The sequence below is a fragment of the Mirounga leonina genome, unplaced genomic scaffold (genome assembly GCF_011800145.1).
Source record: "Mirounga leonina isolate KUSES-001 unplaced genomic scaffold, KU_Mleo_1.0 Mir_366, whole genome shotgun sequence".
Taxonomy (NCBI): Eukaryota; Metazoa; Chordata; class Mammalia; order Carnivora; family Phocidae; genus Mirounga; species Mirounga leonina.
This window is the reverse complement of record NW_023270709.1, coordinates 15,868,552-15,894,829: the sequence shown is the minus strand read 5'-3', so window position 1 is coordinate 15,894,829 and position 26,278 is coordinate 15,868,552. Positions and strand designations below refer to the sequence as shown.

At 44.1% G+C, this 26,278-nt stretch overlaps 1 protein-coding gene across 2 annotated transcripts in view; it reads left to right on the top strand.

Moving 5' to 3' along the window:
- The window catches only part of MCUR1 (mitochondrial calcium uniporter regulator 1), a 28,164-nt gene extending 13,155 nt beyond the window's left edge, over positions 1-15,009 (top strand). The window contains exons 5-10 of one of the 2 annotated variants that reach the window (XM_034985706.1): positions 2,165-2,206; positions 2,899-2,970; positions 7,679-7,732; positions 10,393-10,507; positions 11,491-11,580; positions 12,703-15,009. In XM_034985706.1, the coding sequence (XP_034841597.1) occupies positions 2,165-2,206; positions 2,899-2,970; positions 7,679-7,732; positions 10,393-10,507; positions 11,491-11,561 (354 nt within the window). In that variant the 3' untranslated portion in view covers positions 11,562-11,580; positions 12,703-15,009. Of the gene's footprint in view, positions 1-2,164; positions 2,207-2,898; positions 2,971-7,678; positions 7,733-10,392; positions 10,508-11,242; positions 11,320-11,490; positions 11,581-12,702 lie in introns of those variants that run through there. The other variant, XM_034985707.1, reaches the window with a different exon arrangement.
- Positions 15,010-26,278: the final 11,269 nt, after the last annotated feature.

Here is a 26,278-nt window from a genome sequence, read left to right as displayed (position 1 = left end):
TTGTTCAAGGGCCAACTGCATATTAGAATTGTTTCCAGCTTTTGGTTATCACAAAGTGCTGCTACAAAATATCCCTTGGTTTCTTGTTTTTTTATTTTTATTTTTTAATTCAGTTTAGTTAACATACAGTGTATTATGAGTTCCAGGGGTAGAATTTAGTGATTCATTACGTACATATAATACCCAGTGCTCATTACATCAAGTCCCTTCCTTAATGCCCATCACCCGGTTCCCCCATCCCTCCCGCCCTCTCCCCTCCAGCAACCCTCAGTTTGTTCCCTATGATTAAGAATCTCTTATGGTTTGCCTCCCTCTCTGTTGTTATCTTATTGTATTTTTCCTTCCCTTCCCCTGTGTTCATCTGTTTTGTTTCTTAAATTCCACATGAGTGAAATTATGGTATTTGTCTTTCTCTGATGAACTTACTTCACTTAGCCTAATACCCTCTAGTTCCACCCACGTCATTGCAGATATATCCCTTGGTTTCTAAAGTGTGGCATAGAAAAATTGACAAGGCAAGAAACAACAAATGTTGGACAGGTTATGGAGAAACCCTCTTACACTGTTGGTGGGAATGCAAGTTGGTACAGCCACTTTGGAAAACAGTGTGGAGGTGCCTCAAAAAATTAAAAATAGAGCTACCCTATGACCCAGCAATTGCACTCCTGGGTATTTACCCCAAAGACACAGATGTAGTGAAAAGAAGGGCCATATGCACCCCAATGTTCATAGCAGCAGTGTCCGCAATAGCCAAACTGTGGAAAGAGCTGAGATGCCCTTCAACAGATGAATGGATAAAGAAGATGTGGTCCCTATATACAATGGAATATTACTCAGCCATCAGAAAGGATGAATACCCAACTTTTACATCAGCATGGATGGGATTGGAGGAGATTATGCTAAGTGAAATAAGTCCGGCAGAGAAAATCAATTATCATATGGTTTCACTTATTTGTGGAACATAAGGAATAGCATGGAGGACATTAGGAGAAGGAAGGGAAAAATGAAGGGGGGGAAATCGGAGGGGGAGACGAGCCATGAGAGACTGTGGACTCTAAGAAACAAACTGAGGGTTTTAGAGGGGAAGGGGGGTGCGGGTATGGGTTAGCGTGGTGATGGGTATTGAGGGCACGTACTGCATGGAGCATTGGGTGTTATATGAAAACAATGAATCATGGATCCCTACATCAAAAACTATTGATGTATTGTATGGTGACTAACATAACATAATAAAATAATTTTTTTTTTAAAAAGTGTGGCATAGGGGTTCAGCATTGAAGTAAGTGCTGTGTTTGCATCCTTCCTTTTATTTTCAGTCTTAGCTAAAGTCTCATAAAGGAAGTCCATTTATTAGCAGTTCATCTTAGTCCTGTGAGAGGCCTTCTAGCAAAAGATCCCTTTTGCTAGAAAAGAGTAGTTTGAAACTCTCACATTTGCCCTTGAAATTGGCTGTTTGAAGGCAGAATTTGTTAAAAGAAAAATTGAAGGAGGTATTAAAGACAGAAGGGCCTCTGGAGGCAAACGTGTATGTTAAAAACAATTGTGTTACTGGGGCGCCTGGGGCGCTCAGTGAGTAAGCCTTCGACTCTTGATCTTGGCTCAGGTCTTTATCTCAGGGTCATGAATTCAAACCCTGCATAGGGCTCCACGCTGGGGAGCCTACTTAAAAAAAAGAATTAAACTGTATTACTGATTTTATGTAACCTTTGGGATGGATTAAAACTGATCTCAAGACAGGCGCATGCGTTGTTTTTTGTTTGTTTTTAAGATTTTTGTTTATTTATTTGACAGAGAGAGAGAGACAGCAAGAGAGGGAACACAAGGAGGGGGAGTGGGAGAGGGAGAAGCAGGCTTCCCACTGAGCAGGGAGCCCGATGCGGGGCTTGATCCCAGGACCCTGGGATCATGACCTGAGTCAAAGGCAGACACTTAACAACTGAGCCACCCAGGCGTCCCAGTAGACGCATGCGTTGTAATACCGTCCTGGCATGACAGATCGTCTGCTCCTAAGACTTTTCATCTCATGTTTCATTCTGAATGCAGCTAGAACTGTGCACAAAAACATGTTCTAATGTAAGTTTATTACCAAGTTTTATGTATTTTTTTCTAACCTTCTAGCCTATCCTTGACTTGTTTTTGTGTTTTTTTTTTAATGTGTTTTTAGAAGATAAACGTGGAACTACATCGGTTAAAACAACAAATAATGGTGAGACCCTCACTCCTCCTTGCATGCTTGTTGGCAGTTAACGTAAACATAGTAATAAATACAATGTCAGAAGTTTTTTAGGTGTTCTTAAAAACGTAATCCTATGTTAAATAGTTGTGTAATATGTCTGGAAAGTACACACTGAAAGATTTAGCTGAGAATAGTGAATAAATTGGTGATGTCTGTAACCAAATTCATTAAGAAAATTATGTTCTAGGATGAAGGAAGTCATCTTTAAATTAAAAAGTGTTGAAGTTGCCCCATATGGAGCCTTTAGGTTCTGTTAGAACAGACTGGCTTTAGAGAATTTCATGTGATTTCAAAATGCTGACTGTACCAGCTGTTCAATTTCTTTTTTTTTTTAAGTGGAAAGGACATAGATGTTAAGGTAGAAAAGGCTCTGACGAGTGTCAGAAAGAAGGCTTTATTTAAACCAGAATTACATATTTTCCTTCTTTGAGTCCATCTCTGCTTTCCAGAGTTGTCCAGGGAACAGCTTCAGTCATAAATTCCATAAGGAGAGCTCACTGGGAATCTCGAGGTTAAAAGCAGTGGTAACCCACTCTGGACTGACTTGAGCATAAGCGGGGGTTATTTGTATATATGACTGGGAAGTCCCAGGCTTCACATCCCAGGCGGGTTTCCATTTCTCACTTTGGATTTCTTTCTCTCTTTGTTTGCCCTCCTGCCAGGATGAAGTGGTCAAGGTCCGAACAGATACCAAGTTAGATTTCAATCTAGAAAAGAGCAGAGTGAAGGAATTGGTAAGTTCCTTTATTATAAACGGAGTGTGAATTCATCTCTTTGCAGGATGGAATGCTCGATCCGGTCTGAGTATATAGACAGGTCACCAGTACCGTTAAACATTTACCTGTGCATCGTTGTTAGACACAGTTTTCCCTGTAATTGTATTCTGGCTTAGAGCTTAAATTTGATGCTTTCAAAAATAAATGAAAATCTTGGGAGGCGCCTGGCTGGTTCAGTCGCTAGAGCGTGTGTGACTCTTGATCTTGAGGTAATGAGTAATGAGTTCAAGTTCAAGCCCCACATTGTGTAGAGATTACTTAAAAATAAAACCTTTAAAAAAAAAAAATTAAACTCAGGGAGCCTGGGTGGCTCAGTCATTGGGCGTCTACCTTCGGCTCAGGTCATGATCCCAGCTGGGATCGAGCCCCGCATGGGGCTCCCTGCTCCGTGGGAAGCCTGCTTCTCCCTCTCCCACTCCCTCTGCTCGTGTTCCTGCTCTCACTGTCTCTCTCTCTGTGTCAAATAACTAAATAAAATCTTTAAAAAAAAACAACAACTAAACTCTTGGTCAAATCAAGTTTGAATCTCATTTTATTTCAGAGAGAGAGAGACTAAATTATGTGTTACTTAGACATTACAAAAGAAATCAAACCCAGTCTCGCCCTGTGTCCTCTAACTTAAACCTCCACAGGTCCAGATTTTTCAAAAGTTAAGTTGATCATCTGTCTTGAATAATACTAAATTAAATTCTACACTGAAATTCAAGATTTAAAAAATATTTCCATATAGTCTTTTTCAAATTTTAAATAGAGAAATCTTAATGACTTGATCACATTGTTATGAAATGGAAATTCGAAACTATTTTTTAAGTTATATTAAATTTAAATTTTTAATTAGGAAAAGTACTTCTGTACATTTGTTACCAAAAAGATCTCAGAAGGGGCGCCTGGGTGGCTCAGTCGGTTGAGTGTCTGCCTTCAGCTCAGGTCATGATCCTGAGGTCCTGGGATCGAGCCCCATGTCGGGCTCCCTGCTTGGTGGGGAGCCTGCTTCTCCTTCTCTCTCTGCCCCTTACCCCTGCTCGGGTGTGTTCTCTCTTTCTGAAATAAATAAATAAAAATCTTTAAAAAAATCTCAGAAGGGACGCCTGGGTGGCTCAGTCGGTTAAGTGTCTGCCTTCGGCTCAGGTCATGATCCCAGGGTCCTGGAATCGAGTCCCGCATTGGGCTCCCTGCTCCGCGGGGAGCCTGCTTCTCCCTCTGCCTCTGCCTCTCTCTCTCTCTCTATCTCTCATGAATAAATAAATAAAATCTTTAAAAAAAAAAAAAAAATCTCAGAAATGTAGGTTGTAAGTAAGCAGAAGGGTACTTGCCCCTGTGGGATCATGTACAGGACCCAAGAAAGCCGTGCAGATACAGTTCTGCTGTCCTTTTTCAAAAATAATGCGTAGAAGTACTATTTTTTCCCCTCAGAGTTTGCGCAGGAACACTTTTTTTCAATTTTTTATTTTATTCGGTTATAATTGACGTATACAGCATTACGTTAGTTTCAGGCGTACAGCATAATGATTTGATACTTGTATACACTGCAGAATGGCCACCACCGTAAGTCTAGTTACCATCTGTCATCAAACATAGATAGAAAATTTTTTTCTTGTAATGAGAACTTTTAAGATTTATTCTCTTAGCAACTTTCAAATAGACAGTGTGGTATTATTCACTGTAGTCTCCATGCCCTGCATTACATCCTAGGGCTTAACTTATTTTACAGCTGTAAGTTTGTACCTTTTGACCCATTTCACCCACCCCACAGCTCCCACCTTTGGCAACCACCATCCTGTTCTTTTTATCTGTGAACTCAGGTTTTTGGGGAATTCTTTTTGGTTTTGGGGGGTTTTTTAGATTTTAGATTCCACATGTAAGAGAGATTGTACAGTATTTGTCTTTCTCATATTTCACTTAGTGTAAGTACTCAAGGTCCATCCATGTTATCACAAATGGCAGGATTTCCTTCTTTTTTATGGCTGACTCATATTCAAGTATATATGTGCACCACATTTTCTTCATCCCTTCATCCATCAGGGGACACTTAATCTTCTGTGTCTCAGCCATTGCAAATAATGCTTCAATGAATATGTATGTTCTAATAAAAATAATGTTGAGTTGCCTCTCGTGACTTTTAGCCCATCTATCTTCTTGTTCAGGCTTTATTTGAATTTGATAGCAATAGTTAGATACCTTCTTTATTCTTAGAATAATGAGAAATAGGCCATGTGAAGCATCTTTTACTAACAGAACTGTATACACATGTAGAAACTGAGTATGCACAGTTGTTCATTGTCCTCTGATTTTTCACAATTTGCTTTTAACCAGAATGTGCTGCAATGATAAATGAAGCTAATACTGAAATTCAAACAAGTACTTAACTCTATTTTGGAACCACTTCTGGATTTTAAGAGTTCAGCTGAGCTTTGTTGTACAAAATCATTATTCCCATGTCACCTGTCTTTCTTGTCTCAAAAACCACTTTTTTTTTTAAAGATTTTATTTATTTGACAGAGCACAAGCAGGGGGAGCTGCAGGCAGAGGCGGAGGGAGAAGCAGGCTCCCTGCTGAACAGGGAGCCCGATGTGGGGCTCGATCCCAGGACCCCGGGATCATGACCTGAGCCGAAGGCAGACGTTTAACGGACTGAGCCACCCAGACGTCCCTCAAAAAACACTTTTCAACCATAAAGATTAATTCACCTAGTATCAGTAAAATATTTAACAGTTGCTAGTGTATGATTAGTCTCTAGAAAAGGAGAAACTTTTTTTTTAATTAGGATGAATAATATTTTAATGCAGTAGTAAAATATTTAAATGAACATAAAATCTCGGACAAATGAAATACCCAGACTTTAAGATATTACTGATTTTTCCTCTTGCCTCAGGTGTCAAGATGGCTCTGCATAACACTGTTAATTTAGAATTTTAAATTCAAATTTGTCTAAAATATTCTTTTTTAACCATATTAACATTTTTTTAAAATTTAAATTCGGTTAACAGTTTATTATTAGTTTCAGGGGTAGAGTTCAGTGATTCGTCAGTCTTATATATTTCCCAGTGCTCATTACATCACGTGCCCTCCTTAATGTCCATCACCCAGTTATCCCATCCCTCCCACCCCCTCCCCAAGGAGGAGCGTCCCTATGGGTTGTGTACTTAGCAAAAAATCTGAATGCACTTGATTTAGGAAGATGCCCATAGCTAAGGAGGATGTGGGACTGATGGACATGGGTGAGAGCCAGTGAATTGATGGGATTTATTAACCTAGCTGAGAAGTGGTTCTTGGTCATCCTAAACTTCCTAAACTCTGAAGGACAGGACAGCAGTACGTATTGCGTGTGCATTGGTAAAGAGGAGTTACGTGACCCTCCCTCTCCTTGTTGAATACAGTTCTGTTTCAGTTCTATAACTGGTGGTGCTTACAGCCAGTTCAGAGCAGCATGGCCTGTATGTAAGCCGCTTGGGGGGTGCAGGGAGATGGACTCACATAGGTGTGATTTTAAAAATCACAGCAGTGTCAGGATTTAGGCTTTTCTTTTCCCTTGTGGTCGAGTCAATACTGACTTGGTGAAGACGGGAGTCCAAAAATCCAGTCCGCCCTGCCCTCTTGTGGCCATTCGATGCATAGCTCTTTCCTCATCTGAAACCCTGACATTAAAGATGGAGATGAGCATTCTTTGGTCCTGGACTAGTTCTTGGTTTGGGGTTTTGGGGTTTTTTTTTTCCCCCAATTTTGCAAAAAATTAAAAAAAAATTTTTTTTTAATTTCTGAATAATACTGTTTTTATATTCTAGTCCCCTGGTAGTTCCAGGGGAACATTTTATAGCTAGAAAGTTTCTAGATAGTTAAGCATTAATTTTCTCCCCTTTCACAGTGTTAATTTAGTGAAGAATTAAATGCTAATTTTTCATTTAAATTATAGATTTTCATTTGCTCAGTTAAATCCTAATGCCCACTGCTAAGAAGATATGTCTGATTTTGGTCTCAATTCAACAAAATTGCATTAAATCTTTGCATAAACATTAAGGCAAGATACCACTTTGATTCTGAGTAGTGCTAGTCAGTTCCTTTAGTACTACTGGACTGTGACACACCCAAGTGGGTGGTGGTTGTTTAATTAAAACCAACATGTGATGGTTTAGTGTATTTCTTATACCAGTGTATTTATAATTTATCTTTAGGCAATGTCTATGTCACATACAATATTCCTTGAAACTTTTTTTTCCTCAACTTTATAACATTCCTAACTTTGTCTAAACCTCAGGTAGTGACCAATTTTGTGATTGCGATGGGTTAGCTCCCAAACTAAATTGTTCCCCACTTTTTTTAACCCTCTCAAAGCCAAAAAGCACATGACTCAGCAGCCAGGCAAATTGGTCCCCAGGAAATGCTTTTACACTAGTGGGAGGGGCCAAATGGCATCACAGCGAACAGATGACAAGAGCAGGAGAGGTGAAGGGTGACAAAGGGAATCGTATACTGGAACAGTGAGTGGCTAGAAATGAGAAGCTTCAGAAAACACATCTAAAGAAGAGGGGCAAGTAGGCTACTTGATTCCAGAGGTGATGTCTAGTGTCCTCCAGTCTTGGAAGGAACAGAACATTGAAGGCATCAGAGAAGGAGAGGGAGAGAGGAATAAATCAGAATCTGACCTATGTTACACGTTTGTTTGTTTCAGTACTCGTTGAATGAAAGGAAGCTGCTGGAAATGAGGACAGAAATGGTGGCATTGGTAAGAAATGAGACTACTTTTCTTGGTCATTGTGTTCATCTTGGCTTTATCCCATGCATGCATACTGTCCTTTGTAATGATGTGTTAATGGGAGGGGACACTCAAGTTTTGTGTCCTAGGGTGTTTGGTTTTTTTTCTTGTGGTAAAGTGCATGTAAAATTACCAGTTGAACCATTTTTAAGTGAACAGTTCAGTGGCATTAAGGACATTCACATCCTTGTACAACCATCACTGGCTTCCATCCACAGGACTCCTTACATCTTGTAGACCTGAAACTACCTGTCACACGCTCACTCCCATTCCTTCTCCCCCAGTCCCCAGGTGCCGTCATTCTGCTTTCTGTCTCTGTGAATGTGCCTGCTCTAGGGACCTCATAGAAGTGGCCTCATACCGGATTTGTCCTGTGACTGGCTTCTTGCACTCAGCTTAATGTCCTTAAGGTTCATCCATGCTGTAGCCTGTCAGAAGTTCCCTCCTTGGAATTCTTAATCACAGGAAACAAACTGAGGGTTGCTGGAGTGGGGGGTGGGGTGGGAGGGATGGGGTGACTGGGTGATAGACACTGGGGAGGGTATGTGCTCTGGTAAGCGCTGTGAATTGTGCAAGACTGTTGAATCTCAGATCTGTACCTCTGAAACAAATAATGCAATATATGTTAAGAAAAAAAAAAGAAGAAGAAGAAGGTAGCGGGAGGGGAAGAATGAAGCGGGGGAAATCAGAGGGGTAGACGAACCATGAGAGACGATGGACTCTGAAAAACAAACTGAGGGTTCTAGAGGGAAGGGGGGTGGGAGGATGGGTTAGCCTGGTGGTGGGTATTGAGGAGGGCACATTCTGCATGGACCACTGGGTGTTATGCACAAACAATGAATCATGGAACACTACATCTAAAATTAATGATGTAATGTATGGGGATTAACATAAGAATTAAAAAAATAAATGTAGAAATGATATCAGCAAAAAAAAAAAGAAGTTCCCTCCTTTTTAAGGCTGAATAACGTTCCACCTATGGGTAGACCACATTTGGATTATCCTGTCAGTGGACACTTGGGTTGCCTTTGTCTTTTGGCCATTGTGAATAATGCTGCTATGAGCCTGGTTTTACCAATATCTGTTGGACTCCCTGTTTTCAGTTCTCAGAAGTGGAGGATCCTAGAATTTTTTTGGCACTTAATAGAATATTTGTTTATCTTAATGAAAGTTTAAATTCCAGTGATTGAAGAATAATAAGGAGTGGTGGTTTTTTAAATTATTCTTCGGACTTATGACCTGCTTTACTTTTTTTCCATCTTTTGTTACTTGGGACCTCCAAAACTTGCAAGACACTTATATCAGAGAATAGTAGAATATTCCTCTGGAATACTTTTCTACTCATCCTTATTCATTACCAGAATTGTTAGCTATAAGGAACTACATACAAGTAATCCTTGAACAGTAGGGAGGTTAGAGACCCTCCCACATAGTCAAAAATCTGCATATAACTTTCAACTCCCCAGAAACTTAACTACTAATAGCCTACTGTTGACTGGAAGCCTTCCTGATAACATAAACAGTTAACACGTATTTTGTATGTTATGTGTATTGTACACTAAAACAAAGTAAGCTAGAGAAAAAATGTTATTAAAATCATAAAGAGAAAATACATTTATAGTACTGTACCATATCAGAACAAATCAGGTGTAAATGGACCCATGCACTTCAAACCCACGTTGTTGAAGGGTCAATTGTACTTACTTGTCCTAGGAAATTTAGTGAATTATTTTTATGCATTAATGAAATATTACAACCCCTTTATAACATCAGTCAAACTCACCACCCTTAGAGGTTGGTTATGTATCTAGTTTAACTGTATTATATTTGGAAAAGAACACAAATAGGCCTTTGGTATAACCAAGCCTCATACTAATAAAATACTTGGTGTTTGAACTATGAAAGAAGAATACCTTAAAATGTGAATAGAAATTGTGTCAAGGCAAACAGAATATCTTTTAGAATATCTTAAGATTGCATTCACTTTTTATTTTCATTTTAAGATTTTATTTATTTGTCAGAGAGAGAGAGCACAAGCAGGGGGAGCGGCAGGTAGAGGAAGAAGTAGACTCCCGGCTGAGCAGGGAGCCCCATGCGGGGCTCGATCCCAGGACCCTTGGACCATGACCTGAGCCGAAGGCAGACGCTCAATGAACTGAGCCACCCAGGCGTCCCTGTGTTCACTTTTTAAAGCAGTTTTTGTATACCTCTCATCGAGAGGAACTTAGAAAGATGAGGTACCTTTATTGTCTTTGAGAACAGACTGCCTTTTAACTTTAACCTTAATTTGTAGAGCAATCTATCATTTACAGAAGCTTTATATACATTATCACATTTGATTGTCTGTGTGAAGGCAGGGCCAGTGGTGTGTGTTTGTTTTTGGGTTTTGTTGAGGTTTTTTTGCTTTTTTCAAATTAAAGTAAACAGGCCCAGAGATATTACAGGCCTTGATCAACGCAACATAACGTGAGAATAGTAGAACTAAAGCTAAAGCCCATGTCTCCTTAATCGTACCCCATCTTTCCCTGGGACTGTACCCTGCTGGGGAGGGCCTGTAGGATGGTGGGAGCCGAGGGGACGGCAGGTGGATCCCAGGTGGTTTAATGCTGTGAATCTCTTTGTTTTAAAAGCATGCCCAGCAAGATCGCGCTGTCACCCAGACAGACAGGAAGATAGACACTGAGGTCGCTGGCCTCAAAACCATGCTGGAGTCACACAAGCTCGATAACATTAAATATTTAGCAGGTAAGCTCTTTTGTGTCTAGATGGTTCAAACAAGCAGAAAATAAAATTTGGAAAATAAGTCAAAGACAGATACTGCGTTTCATTGATTCTAACACATTTTTTTTTCACATTTTAACATCCCTGAAATTAGAAGGCAGGTTATGATTTCCGATAGATCAAATATCATACGGTAATCGGTAGTTTTTTTTCCTTAGTAGTAAAATGATGTGCTTTACAACCGGTGGAATCTTAAGTTTTATAAGATACTGCCATTGAACTGTAGTTACTTGGAATTTTTTTTTTAGTGAAATTCAAGATGATATTTTATGGATGGAATGAAAGGCTTTTGAGTTGTGATCTTTCTGCTTCAATTGGTGACACTCCTTGTAAGGAGTTATTTTGGTTTTGCAATTTTTGAGCCAAAAGAGGGATCACAGAATTTCTGACATTCATTGAAAAGTTTTGTTGAATGTTGGATACAGTTCTGCTTTGAAGATGATGATTGCAAGGAACAGGGTTTTTTAGCGGGCAGGTGTCTCGTGGAATGTGGCCCATCAGCAGGCTATCTGAGTTTCTTGTGTTAGGAGTGGGTTCCATTGTGTAATGGTTATCACTCTGGACTCTGAGTTTCTTGGGTTTGTTTTTCTGTTTGATGGATGGGTGGATAAGCGCCTGTGTGTCTTCTTAATAAAAAGTTGTCCTTTAAGTAACTGTTAACACAACTAATACTATGCTCATTTTTTTTTCTTCTTACAGGATCTGTATTTACGTGCCTAACAGTAGCTCTGGGATTTTATCGCCTGTGGATATAATAAAGTGTCTATTTAAAGATATCCCTATTGTTTTGCCTTAAGAATACCAGATTGCTGTGCCTCTTCTTCCCCCCCTCATTTCCAAATTTTAACCCTAGTTTTGACTTAACATGTATTATTTATTTTATGCAGATTATGGACATATAACCAAGGAAAGAAGTCATAATGATTCCTTTCATCTTTTCTGTTTAGTTGCCTTTGTACCACTGAGTGGTGGTGGACAAAACACGGAAGACCCCACTCAGCCGGACCACTCAGTCTAACCTGTGGGACATACCAACAGTAAATATTTATATAACTCTACAATTTTCAGTCTTCTGTCACATAGAGGGTTTTGGGGGTCTCCATTTAAAAGGCACAACGGCTTCACTAAGTGCTGAACAATCACCGAAACTAAACCAAGAGCACCAAACCCTGTGTCTCTCTGACCCAGTCCTTCCCCTTAGCCAGTCCCTATGTTAGGGTACTGTGTTTCAGCCCCAGGGGGTTGATGTGCTAATGATTCACTTATACTGTTCCCCTAAAGCAATTATTTTTCTCTTCATTTCCATTGTCTTAGTTATTGTCATGGTTATTTATCGTGTGCCTTCCAGCCAGAAAATCTTGTTGCCTAATGAAGTTTTGTACTCATTACAAATGGGGACTCTCTTTTTACCTCTCAGAGTGCTAGATTTCTGTCCCACCCTCTCACTTCGTGTGCCCGCCCCTCCCCCCCCCAGCCCCCGGCTCGAGAACTATAACCATACTCCACGGGCAGCATTACCTGCCTACGAAACTTGCTAATTCTTGGCATGGAAATCTGCTTCGGTTTGTGGGACAAGTTCTACTTGCTTCTGGTCTTCATCTGCTTTGTATATAAGAGAGGCACTCAGTTTTCCTTCAGCAATATTTAGATATTGAGATAGCGTATGCACTTCTTACAAAAGTCTTGAATGAATATGCCTTTGCCCATTACAAGCTCAGACTGTAGGCTTTAAAATTAGAGAACTGTCATTCCAGGTTATCATCTTAAGGTCGATTCCTTTGGTTGTTAAAAACATTCCCATACCTACCTTACTTCTATTTTTTAAAACAAATAAATCCCTAGATACAGCTGGGGTTCTTTTAGAGAAGCACATTCTCATGTTATTTGAATGACTGGCGTGGGAGAGAATATGCATTTTAAAAACGAGGACATGGAGAGCCTGTTTTTTGTCTTTCTCCACATACACGCATGTGCACATAATCCGGTACAGTGGAGAAACCACAAAGGCACTTGTTGATCGAATTGGTAGGATAAATCATCCATTGTCACTGTTCTACCGCACTGGCAAAAAAGTTACGTTTGTCCTTTGGATGTCATTTCTTAAACTTCAGAAAATGTAAGTCATTGTCTTTTTTTTTTTTTTTAAAACATATGTTTAGCACAAAGCTTCTGAACTCCGGATGAGCCTGAAAATCAAGTTCTTTGGCATTAGTGGTATCAGTTTCAAAGTGAATAATGATTTGTCTTCAACTTGATCCAGAATTATCGGGGCACCTGGGTGGCTCAGTTGGTGAAGCCTCTGCCTTCAGCTCAGGTCATGATCCCAGGGTACTGGGATCAGGCCCCGCATCGGGCTCCCTGCTCAGTAGGGAGACTGCTTCTCCCTCTCCTGTTTCCTCTGCTTGTGCTCTCTCTCTCTCTGCCAAATAAATAAAATCTTTAAAAACAAAAAAAAACAAAATTATCTCAACTGCTTCATAAAATACTGTAGTCATTTGTGCTTCGCTTTCAGAGGAGGATCCCCAGAAAATACTGCACGTTGAGCAGTTGCCTTAAGTATTACAGATGTAAGTAAATGACATCCCATTAAGACCACATTTGCAACTACTTAATATAGATAGAACTATGGTTAGTAAGAGCTTGGAGAAAGGGCCTGGAACACAGACATGCCTCCAAAATTAAAAGAATCCCCAAGAGGAAAAAGCACTGTATGTAATTATGTTTCAAAGCAAACACTAACTTGTATAGGTTAAAAACAAGCAAAGTGACCTTACTTCCTGATAAAATATTTTTTAAACAACATTCAGAGGGGTGACACTCTCTGATCTGCCAGGAGTATAAATGGCATTCCTACTGGTTTATAGTGGGCTGCAGCAGTCACTTAATTTGGGCCTTGGATTTTGGTGTGTAGTCTTCTGCATTACAGAACAGACTCCCCGTACCCGCAACCTCGGGAACAATGAACTCGCATTTTGGTGGCTTGGGTTGCATGCGTATATGGAGGTTAGGAATGTTCGGGACTGTGTTCCCTTTGTTTGGTCAAATGCATTTTATTTGAAAAGCATATGAGCCAGAAATACAAGCATACCCTTCCCCCTGCTGGCTGGCCCACACTTCTGTGACCAGCGGGAGCACGCTGGGACTGGACACAGTGGGACAGCTTCCTGAACTAGTCTGGTTCCGAGGGATTCCGATCCATCGCTTAGGAACATAGGCCTTCGCCTAATTTCAGAAGGGGAAGATGCCTGGCACACAACTTGCAGATAACCCATGTGGTAGCACCTGGGAAACGAACCAGAGCCCGATACTGCGCATGTACCCCGAGGCCCAGGTGCCTTTGCTACCGATGCCCAGAGCAGAAGGCCGGACGGACAGAATCTGGACTTCCTTTCCGTTCTTGGGGGTGCCTCTGCATTCCTACACTCCTCTCCCCTGCCCTTGTCCAAAGAGCCTAAACTCCGATTCTCCCTCCTTTCCTGTTCCATTAATAAGCAAAACCTGTCTGTACAGTTCTTTACAGGAAACAGGATTTTGATTTCTGGCCTGTTCTTATTCCTTCGGCTGCTTTTCTAGCTTAGTATCTAACAAAACGAAATCTGAGTGTATTCATTTTTTCCCTTAAGTATGCCAAGTACCTCAGTTGAGAAGTCAAGTTCAAGAAGAAAGGCTTGGCTCAAACCAGACATCTTGCTGGAATTTGTCTCGGAACACTCTAAAAATAAAAATCCCGAGCCGCAGAGAACGTGTCCCTGCCCGGGTTATGCCCGCCTCAGCTTTTCCCTCTGTAGCTGCGCCCTGAGTGATGGGAGCTTCCCTCCCGTTCTCGGCCTCCAGCCGCTTCCATCACCGCCTCTGCCTGTTACTTAACCGTGTCCGATGGGCGAGCGCTCCCCCCACCCCTGCGATGCTCTGGTTGGCATCGTTTCTGAGCAAATATCATAACTCACGTCCAGAAAACTTTGGCTTTACCATATGTTTATCAAATTTGTGGCTTTCCGGACACTAAAGCAAAAACATGTTAAACAGAAACCATTTATTCTTGATGTACTCTCTGAGTTTGAGAATGGTTAGCCCTTCACTGGAATTTTATTTTGAAAATACCTGTCTTCCTACAGATTTACACTCATGTTCTGATTATAACCCAAATCAATTTATTAACCGTTTTATCAGTTAAGCGAATAGTCAATTACATTTTGTTATATAATAGAGTGGGTATATTTTTATTATCGAAAATAAAATACTTAATTCTTTCTATGTGACTACTACACCTTTCATTCGAATTATTCAGTGAATTGGCAAATTGAGAACTTCTGCCTGCACTGTATTTTACTGTTACTCCCTCCATTGTATATGACAACACTGGTGTATTATAAGAAAACCTAATACGCTAAAAAATGGGGTTTGTATAGACGATAACTTTGAAAGTGCTTGCTTGATTTACAAAATAAATTTTTTATTCAAAAGAATTAGCATGCTCTTGTAAAATACTTGTTTGAGGGGACATTTATTTTTAAGAGAAAAAGATTTTTTTTAATTCATCTATGTACATCGGAATTCACAGAAAAAAAATGTGACTTAAGGAGATGGTTAGAAATGGGGGCTTCCATAGAGGGGAAGTGAGTTTCAATTACAAGTTTTTAGAAGTAGCTGAGCTGACTCAGTTTGCGAGTAATCGAAATCCCAATCAGACTAGCTGGAGTAAGAGGGAATTTACCTTTCTGGCTTATGATCCACGTTCAGGCAGGGCAGAACTCCCAAGGCCATCAGAACCCCTCTCTGCACCTCTTAACTCCCCTTTGGGTGGGCAGAATTCTCTCCATTGTGGAGAACTGAAACACCAGCACATGCGGACCGCTTAGGGATCGGAGGGTTCGTTCACCCAGACGAGGCCTTGCAGAAAGGATGCGAAGCGAGCAGCCGGAGAAGGGTGCAGGGAGGGATGCTGCGGGGCCTCCGTGCGGGCTTCTTCCCTGCGGACTCGCTGAGCAAGGGGGGAGGAGCCCTTCGCGAGTCATCCCCCTGCAGGTGACCTTCGGTATAACAACGTCTGTCTGCTCCAGAGGAGAGCAAACCCCTTGGGAACGTGGATGAATGAACTAGCCCAGAAATTAATGATAGGGACCTTTCATTTTCTCCAACCAGAAATCTACCAAAGTTAGAGAGTCAAATAAACTAAACTTGAGGGTGAGCCGTAAAGTTCCTAAAAGGCGCCAAATGATTTGCAGACTCAGCCTCTGTTTACAGAGGGGGCATGGGGGGGCGGGGCAGGGTGTGGGGCGTGGGTGCACAACCTCACACCTGGTCCTGCTTTCACATCCAAGGGTATGGCAACCTGAAAACCTCGTCTTTGCCTGGAGCCTTTGGTGTCTTTCAAAATAAGAACGTAGCTTCAAAGAATGCCATTTTCTGGAAACAGCTTACTCTCTGGAACCAAAGCAGAGTCCGCCGGTCGCATCTCTACCTTAATTCCGCAGCTTCCCGGCGCGGGTCCCGGACCACAGGATGCTGGGGAGGGGTCCCGGCGGCCGCCCACCACACGGGCCTGGGCATCTGCATCCTTGACCTAAGCAGGCGGCACTCAGCTCTGGGTCGCCTTGTGCATGTTGCAAACACACACAGAACTATTTCTAGGCCAGCACTCTCAGGAGCAAGGAGTTGAGTCCGTGGGCATTTGACAAGGTCCTAATTCTTTCTCTCTCAGTTTAAACTAATCCCCACCCTCACACACACACACCAACTAATCGGTTCATGATTCTGAAGCTTCAGGTCAACTTAATATCAAAGCCCAGGGAGCTGCGCTCACGGTTGCCCCTCGGCAGGTCATTCCTGCGCTTATTGCCTTGCACAGGTGTTTGAATTCTTCCTCCGCCACCTCCCCGCCTCCCACTCCATCCACAACGTGCGTTCTCCCAGAAGAGAAGAAACAGCTGCTGAGTGGCATCTTGTCCCTTGCTGCATGAAAGTTGGTGTCTTTACCTACTACAGAAGCATTTTGTACTATTTCTCTTACTTTTATAGAAGTTTATAGTGTGCATGAGCCTCACATCATCCTGAGAGATGCTGTAACAGGTGGTGTCCCCGTGCTATCTGTGAAAAGGAGTGATGAGACTTTATGGAGAAAAGATAGAAGCCGGGCGGATCAAGATATTCAGGGAACCCATGAGAGCACTTTTGGTTTTTTTTTTTTTACATCATAGCAGTTGGATGCTTTCAACTGTAAGTAACACAAAATGAACAGTGGCTTATACCAAATGACTTTTATTACTTAGAGTCTAGAAATATAGGTGATCCTCAGGGCTGGTTTGGCAGCTGAACGTTGCCTTCAAGGACCCAGCTCTTTTCATCTTTCCATTCTTAGCTTCCTCTGTGTGTTAGCTTTCAGCTTCAGCCTTGGTGTTACCTGATCACAAAATGGCTGCCACAGCTCCAGGCATCACATCCTCACATGGTAGCATGCAATGCGAAAAGAGAGTGAGGTGCACAAGGGCTTTTAGTCAAGGAGAAAGATCTATCCCACTCCCACAGAAAAACCCATGATGTCTCGTAGGGCAGGATGAGGTCACATGGTCATCTATAGCAAGACAGTTTGCAAACGAGAATGTTTAGCTTTTGCAGCCCTTCTGGTGGGAGGCGGGCAAGGAAGAAGGAAGCTGGAAGTGGTTGTTGGGTTGGCATTCAACAGTGCTGGGTACAGTGTTTGTGAGAATAACAGGCTGGGCACTAGGGAGAAGGATATAATGGCTTTAAGTTACCACACTCTAGTGGCTAGAAACGCTTCAGGATGTCCTTTCCCTTTATTTCTAAGAACCTGTGGGTAATTTTACTTTATTCTATGCCACAGAATATTTTTACTGGTTCTCCAACCAAATCTTTAATTCCTTCATTTTTTTTTTAATTTTAAAAGCAGTTCCCAGGATTTGTTCCAAATAACTTACATATTTGAGGAAAAGTAAATCTGTTAATGAACAAATTCACATACACGCTTATTTCTCAAAACTCCTCCCCAGTCTGCAGGGCGATACACCCTCAGCTTTGCCGAATTATTTTGGCCAAAACACAGCACAAGCCAGATACCACTCCCCTCCCCTCCAATGGGTGCTGTGCCTCTGTATCTGAGGTTTATTCTTGCCTCAGTTGCTCTCGGCTGCATGGCAGAAGCACGTGTCCCCCACTCTCCTGTCCTCTACCTCTGTTCCCAGCTTCCTGCTTCCTTCTTGTCCAACTATGTCCCATAAGAATAACTCAGAACATACATACTGGATCTGAAATTCGCACGGTTGAGGGAAAAGTGTAAAAAAATGGGTCTACATCTGGTAGAAGTCGGGGTTGAGGGGGGACGGCTGTGGCACAGTCGGTGACCATCCGGCTTGCGAAGGGGACGGTGGACGCTACTGACCGTCACGTTCTCTGTGGGATGCCGTTGATTCCCAGCACAGCCAATTCCTTCATGCGCCCTGGGACAGGTGCACCTGCAGAAAGTCTGCTTAGGATGTGTGAATGCAATTAAATCAGAAGGTCAGTGCTCAGTGAGAACGAAAAAGCTGTTGAACGGAGCACGGTCAGGTAGTTCCGAGTCTCCTCCCTTAATATTTATGTGAATACCCTTGCTTGGGTATGAACATCGCAAGTGCTAGTAGACAGAATGGTGGCAAGTCCTCAAAGGTTAAGCAAACTCAAAGGCAAAAAGTTTAAGGTTGGGAAAAGTCCATTAACTTCTCCCTGCCAATTAATAAAACCATGATGATTTTGTTTTAGCGGCGCAATATCTTGGTCTGGTTGCCAACCATCAGTTTTTATAGGCAGAGGATTTCACAGCCACCAGTGCGATGAGTCAGGAGCTCTGGGTTCAGCTCCCAGCCTGGCCACTTGCTGTGCTCTTGGGAAAACCACTGGCCCTTGCCAAGCCGATGGTTCCCACATTTCTAAAATAACAGCAACAATAATGATGAGAATGGGGATAATTATGGAGCACTGGTTTAGTATATTTCAGGCACAGTTCTAAAGTCTTCCCATGCTCGTTTACTCTTCATCACATCCCTACGAAGTAAGTGCTGAAATGATCTCTTTACAGAGGAGGAAATCAAGGCAGAAAGAGTCGAAGTAACGCACCCCACAAACACCCAGCTCATACTTGGTGACTCCAGATTCAAACCCAAGTGTTCTGACTCTGAGGAATAGAGACCCTACCCACTGACAGCACTTGCTAAGGATCAAATGAGGTCAAAAACATGAAAATGTTTTATTTTTTAAAAAAGATTTTATTTATTTATTTGACAGGGAGAGACATAGTGAGAGAAGGAACACAAGCAGGGGGAGTGGGAGAGGGAGAAGCAGGCTTCCTGCGGAGCAGAAGCCCGATGTGGGGCTCGATCCCAGGACCCTGGGATCATGACCTGAGCCGAAGGCAGACGCTTAACGACTGAGCCACCCAGGCGCCCAGTGAAAATGTTTTATAAACTATAAAACCCTACGTGCAATAACTGGAATCACTTACTAGTATTTACTAGTAACTTTGCTTTTACCATACCCAAATAAGTACATTTCCCTTATTCTGCTCCCTCACAACCCCCCCCCCCAGAGTACCAAGACACGTGAAGTTATTGAGAAAGATGCAGCATCCTAGCAAAGTCCTGGGGCGCCTGGGTGGCTCAGTCAGTTAAGCGTCTGCCTTCAGCTCAGGTCATGGTCCCAGGGTCCTGGGATCGAGCCCCGCATCGGGCTCCCTGCTCAGCAGGGAGCCTGCTTCTCCCTCTCCCTCTGCCTCTCTCCCTGCTTGTGCTCTCTCTCTCTTAAATAAATAAATGAGTAAATAACACAAATCCTTTGAAAAGCTGGTGTATAGATTATAGCAGGTTTTGGAGGAATATAGATAACCTCAAGGAAATAACCATAAGCTCTCAAGTATTATACTATACCAGCCCTTCATATAAATCCCAGGGTGACTGTGAATGTTCATAAGTTTATTTGGGGGTCTTTATATAAAAGGATTAATGTTGACATGAAGGCCACTGTCTAAGCCTTAGATTCATCCAAACTGTAGGCTTTAAATAATTCCTTATTATTTAGTTAGTACCCTTTTTCTTGGTGATATGATCATTAATTAGGATATTTCATTCTTTTTCTTTTTCCAGATTTTATTTTTAAGTAATCTTTTCACCCAACGCGGGGCTCGAACTCACAACCCTGACATCAAGGGTCGCACGCTCCACTGATTAAGCCAGCCAGGAGCCCCTAGGATATTTCATTCCTCATCAACCAAGTCAACCATCTATCTGTAGCACTACATGAGAAAAAAAAAATTTTTTTTTCAGCCACTTTTCAAAAGTTTCCCAGAAAGCTGGGCTATCCAAATCCTGACTGGGCCCCTAGAAGCATTCCCATCTTATCCAAATTCTGTTTTATTCGCATAAAACCCTTCTTGCCTGCTTTTGGCTTACCATGGAAACCATGTATGTCTTGCAAAGTGGGAATTTAGATCTCAGATGGTAGGAAGAAGGGGCACAGTTGAAGAGCACACTGGCTTTTTACCCCAGCTTCTTGTATGTTAAAAAAATTATATATGTAGGGCACCTGGGTGGCTCAGTTGGTTAAGCGACTGCCTTCGGCTCAGTTCATGATCCTGGAGTCCTGGGATCGAGTCCCACCTCGGGCTCCCTGCTGAGCAGGGAGTCTGCTTCTCCCCCTGACCCTCCCCACTCTCATGCTCTCTCTATCTCATTCTCTCTCTCAAATAAATAAATAAAATCTTTAAAAAAAATTATATATGTATAAAATGTGTATGTAACACACATACACACACACACAACTTCACCAGGATAAGCAAATCCATAGAGACAGAAAGGAGACTGGTACTTGCCTAAGGCTGCGGGGGCGGAGAGTGAGTGCAGAGGGCACAAGGTTCCTTTTTGGGGTGATGACAATGTTCTAAAAATGGATTATGGTGGGGGCACCTGGGTGGCTCAGTCGTTCAGCGTCTGCCTTCGGCTCTGGTCATGATCCCAGGGTCGTGGGATCGAGCCCCGCGTCGGGCTCCCTGCTCAGCGGGGAGTCTGCTTCTCCCTCTCCCACTCCCCCTGCTTGTGTTCCCTCTCTCGCTGTGACTCTCTCTGTCAAATAAATAAAATCTTTAAAAAAAAAAATGGATTATGGTGATGGTTGCCCAACTCTGCGAATATACTGAGGACACCCTTCAAATCAGTAAATTGTATGTTGAACTCATTAAAACTGTGTTGTTGTTGTTTTTAAATATGTCCATCCTACACCTTCAATCTTCGGATGAAGAACCCAAGCCAGAGAATTGTGCAGTTGACTGCGTGGGTCACACAGCTGGTCGCTCCCTGGAGGCCCCCCCCGGGCCGGGAGTGGGCCAGCCCCTCCTTCAGTGCCCTCCCTGCACACCACAGGACTCCTGCCCAGTCTCCCAAGATGATGCTCTGGCTGCTGATAAATCCCCCCGGGGCAGGCTCAGTGCTAGCTCGGCTCTCAGCCCAGAGGCCAGCCTCGCGCACAGGGCAGCCTCCATGGGCAGGGGCCACCCATCCTCACCACAGGAGTGAGTCAGCATGGGGGCCAGAAGGGGGCGCTACGACCGGCAGGAAGGCCCAGAGGTTAGCCAGCCAGGCGGCGGAGACCACCGGGCTCCCCAGGAACGTCCTCTGACAGGCCCTCCAGCAGGCTCTCCGCATGCCCCCAGCTCTGGACTAGGTGGGCCAGCCCAGTGCGCTCAGGTTCCCCACCTATGACCCGTCCTCTTGGACTTGCACCCATCTGAGAGAGGCCAGGCCGTGGTGCCCTCCTGTCCCGGGCCTGTCAGGGGAGGGCCTCTCCACAGAAGGCTGGAGCCCGGGGGGGAGGACGGCGGGGGCTGCTCTAGGCACCACGGAATCTCTCTCAGCTTTGTCTCCTTGTCTGTGAAGTCAGGCGGGTAAACTCGGGGACTGGATCTTCGTCTCCAGACCCACAGCTCTGATTCAGTCATGGAGCTCCAGGAAAACCCGTCCCCCAGGGCCTGGTGCTTGCCCAGTGATAGAAGTTAGGGAGGAGACCTCCCACTGAAGGACGCCCATTACAATCATTAAAAGTAACATGGGTCAGGGGTGCCTGGGTGGCGCGGTCGGTTAGGCCTCGGACTCTCGGTCTCAGTTCAGGTCATGATCTCAGGGTCGTGACCTGAACTGGTCTCAGTTCAGGTCATGATCTCAGGGTCGTGAGAACAAGCCCCGGGTCGCGCTCCACGGTCAGCCCCACGGCTGCTTGAGATTCTCTCTCTCTGCCCTTCCCCCCCACTCATGCTGTCTCTCGCAAATAAATAAATCTCAAGAAAAAAAGTAACATGGGTTAACAAGAAGGAGAACCTATTTTTTTTTTTTTTAAATCTTGCTCGTTCTCATTTACCACCAACATGGCCCTGAGTCCCCATCATTCTGTGTGAACACTTACCTCCTCCAGGAGGCCACCTGGATCAACCCCCTTCTTCCCTGCATTCCTCCCTATGACATCCTGTGTCAGGGTCTGGAGCAAACCTCCAGAGCCAGGCTGCTTTGGTTTGAATCCCTTGACCTTGAGAAAATGACTTAAGCTCTCAGTGCCTCAGTTTCCTTATTAGTAAAACGGGGATAATAACAGGACTTATGTTACAAGCTCGTTATGGGGATTACATTAGTTTGTACAGGTCAGTACCTAGAAACAGTGCATCTTATCAGCTCTATCTTCTTCTTGTTGATATGTTGTTTTATAGTTGTTTCTAAGCATCCCTGGAAGGACTGTCCCCTAACTGATGTCCTTTCCCAGTGCTGAATTAATGCCACGCACCCAGCAGAGTCTTCAAGAAATGCTTGCTCTTTCCTGGACCCATCAGTTTCAAATTAGGAGAACATTTATCGGAACTTTTATCAAGGCTGATCTGCCCGTGTTTCAAACTCTGGATGACCGTTGGAGAAAAGAGTTGTCACCTTCTTGTCTGTCTTGTTTCTCATAAGCCTTGTTTCATGTTTTCCCTGAAAGTGCCATCTAGCTGCAGCACCCTGGTACCTCAGGACTGCCTGGAACTGGGCTGCAGATTACAGGTTAAGATTAGCCACCTCACTCTCGAGGACAGTACCAGAAGAGGCCGGGATGTGGCGGGAGTGGATGAAGCAGACCTCCAGTTGAGACCACCGTGTAGGGGAATAGAGGCAAGAGGCCCCCCCAAATGTTGGTGTCCCCTGAGGGGGGGCACAGAGCCTGGGGATCCCCGAGGTTAGAAAAGTCCCCAATCCATGCCATGGCCTATATGCAAGGTCGGTGGCTGCTACGTTTGAGCTGTGTTGACAGCCGGAGTCTTCTGGATTGTTCCTTTTGTGATTATAAACCATGTTTGGAGTAGCGTGCTGTGGGTGGATGCAGTTTATAGAACTACTTGGACCAATCAGCCTACTCCCCCGAGGAACACTCTCGCCTTACCCTCTCCCAGCGCCTTCCCTGCAAAACAACAGAATATGACAATCTTGTTTGGGGGGGGGGGGGGAGGAGAGGAGAAAGACATCATTCAATTTAGGGACACGAAGAGATACCCGAGCAGAGGCCAGACCTGAGTAGAATTCAGCAGGAATTATCTTTTCGGCAACCTCCCTCTCTCCCTGGACCTTTTCCCCGTTCCGTGGTAATCCCTTCTTCTGCCAGATGCCCTAACCCACCAAAAATATGCTCAGAAGCCTCTGCACTCAGGACAAGGGCAAATTTCGGGGCTTCATTATGAGGGTGGGCTTTGACAACACAGAGATCCGGGTTCCAACCCTAGCTTTTCTGCTTCCTAGGGGTCCGAGCCACCGCAAATCAGCTAGCCTCTCCCCCGTAAAAGGCGGATCATCAGGCTCCCTTTGCCTGGCGGTGCCCCTTCAGCTACACGTGACCACAAACCAACGCACATGGGTCTAAGCGATAAGGAAATTGATGGACTCCCGCCCTAATTGAAAGTTCAAAGGTGTCACAGCCTTCTTGAACCCTATTGCCAGGGACCCAGGCTCGCTCTGCCTCCTTGCCTTCCCTCCTCGATGGCAGACACATCTTAAGGCCCGCTCCTTTCACAGAGTGGCCGTCACCAGGACGGAGGGGACCACCGGACTAATGACTGACACCAAGGGAATGCCTGGTGCTGATTGACTCAGGCCAGGGTCCTTAAACCAGTTACTAGCAAGGTGTGGACGGGATTATCAGGGTTGGTATACAGACAGTGGTTCTCAAACTTGTGCATACATCAGGATTACCCGAAGGACATATAAACACACAGATAACTGAGCGTCAGCACCAAAATTTCTGATTCTATAGGTCCAGAGAAGAGGCTGAGAATTTGCCTTTTTTTTTCACTTATTTATTTGAAAGAGAGAGAGAAAGAGAGAGAGAGCGCACACAAGCAGGCAAAGCATCAGACAGAGGGAGAGGGAGAAGTAGACTCCCCGCTGAGCAGGGAGCCTGATGCAGGACTCGATCCCGGGACCGTGGGATCATGACCGAGCCGAAGGCAGTTGCTTAACCCACTGAGCCACCCAGGTGCCCCAGAATTTGCCTTTCTAATGAGTTCTGAGATGACACTGAAGCCCGTGGATCACACTTGGAAAACACTAGCACAGTCTGATGAGGGGTACCCCTAGACTGGGGTCAACTCCCCAAATTGCACAGTGAAGAAAGGGTGAAATGGATGTTGGAGAGTTTGCTGTAATTTTCAGAATCTTGGAGAGTAAATGTTTCAGCAATCTATGGCTGGATAACAAAGCATTCTGAAACTTAGTGGTATAAAGCTCCCATTTATTATGATTTCTAAAGGTTCTATGGATTGAGTGGGCTCATGTGGGCAATTGGCACTTAGAGTCTCACATACAGTTGTAATCAGATGTCAGTCGGGGGCCGAATTGTCTGAACGCTGGCATGGAACTGGCTTCTTCATTCACGTGTCTGGCACCTGGTGTGGGGTGGCCCGTATAGCCGAGGGCCATCACCAGCATCTCTTTCCCTACTCAGCCACCTCACTGACTTGCTTGGGCTTCCTCTCAACATGGATTTCTCATCTGGCAATTCACTTTCCCCAGAATGACCCTTCCAAGAGACCAAGGCGAGAGCTCTCAGGCTTCTCCTGAGCTAGCCTCGGAGACCACACGGTATCCTTTCCACCCCATTCTGCTGGTTACATGTGCGTCCCAGACCCAGCCCAGATTCAAGGGAAGCGCGCCACCCAAGGGCATTTATATATGTAGAGGCCAGGTCGCAGAGGGGTCATCCTGGGGACCAGCTACCACAGGGATTAAAGGAGATCATTCATGCAAAGTCCTGAGTATGAATGTAAGCATTTACCATAAGTAAATGTTCAGGAAATGAGCATTATCCTGATCGCTCTTCTATTCAGGGGATTTTGCTTATTTCGCTTTCTCTGCTGTTGAGGACTTTAAGGCTTTCTCAACTCGGAAAGGATTTTCAGGCAGTAGCCAGCAGGTAAGGCAGTATTTCCGTGGAACGTGATCTTTCCAGTGTCCCCGAAACCAGACATACAAGTCACTCTTTCCTTAACCAGGAGTAAGACCTGCACTCCCAAGTGTATCTGCTATACGATGGAAATGTTCCTTTTCTATTGCCTTCCATATGGTTCCTATTTTAGAGTGTTGGCTTTTGATGAGAGATTTTTACTCAGGTTCCTGTAGGTTGGCTGACTTTGCCAAAAATTAGGACAGCTCTTTTATTATTCTGTATCAGGACTTAGGTAAGAGCGAGTCCTCCGGTGTTCCCCATTCCCATGCTAGCTGTGGAAAAATCTCTAGAACGACAGCTTCTCAAGTTACTCCGTGTCAGTCCCATCCAGCCACCTCTATCCTGAAGCCAAATATACCACTTCCCAATGTGAGCGATATTGTGCAGGACCTAGCCTCAGAATGGCCTCCTAGACAGAACGATGTTGCTTGTTTCTGCCAAACATGCACACATATGTGTCAGCTTTATACCTGCTGGTGTTTCTTCTTTTCCTTCCGAGTGGGAGCGAGTTGGGTTTTTATTCAAACTGCATGATGGAAAGAAACTCGAGGGGCTTATGGCTTCCTCGTGTTGGCGACAGGGGAAGGGCTGGTGCAACTCAATCCATAAGAATCTACTGGTTCCAGGGCGCCTGGGTGGCTCAGTTGGTTAAGCGACTGCCTTCGGCTCAGGTCATGATCCTGGAGTCCCGGGATCGAGTCCCGCATCGGGCTCCCTGCTCGGCGGGGAGTCTGCTTCTCCCTCTGACCCTCCCCCCTCTCATGTGCTCTCTCTCATTCTCTCTCTCTCAAATAAATAAATAAAATCTTTAAAAAAAAAAAGAATCTACTGGTTCGGAAGGGAAAGCACGGAGAGCCTGAGGAACTCGAGTGTCTGTCTGTCGGCCAATGTACCCGAGCGGCCCTGCCAAGCTCTGATGTGTTTAGACTTGAGCTTGAAGGGGAAGGTTGCGCGAAGGCAAGTTCCTGGGATTTGTTCTGCTGTCTGAGTAGGCTGGGTGTTCTCACCGGGCTATTTCTGTACAAAAAGCTGTCTGGAACCATCTGAGAATCCACTCACCACTGCGGTTTACTGGAATATACCTCCTAGTCACGCTGTTGCATCATTTCCCCTCCGTTTTATGCTTTGGAGGACCACTGCGTGCGTACATGTGTATGTCGGTGTGAGTGTGTGGTGTTGCATATGTTCCAAAGTTATGTTACCATGGAGAGTGATTTGGAAAAGCTATCTTACAAACCA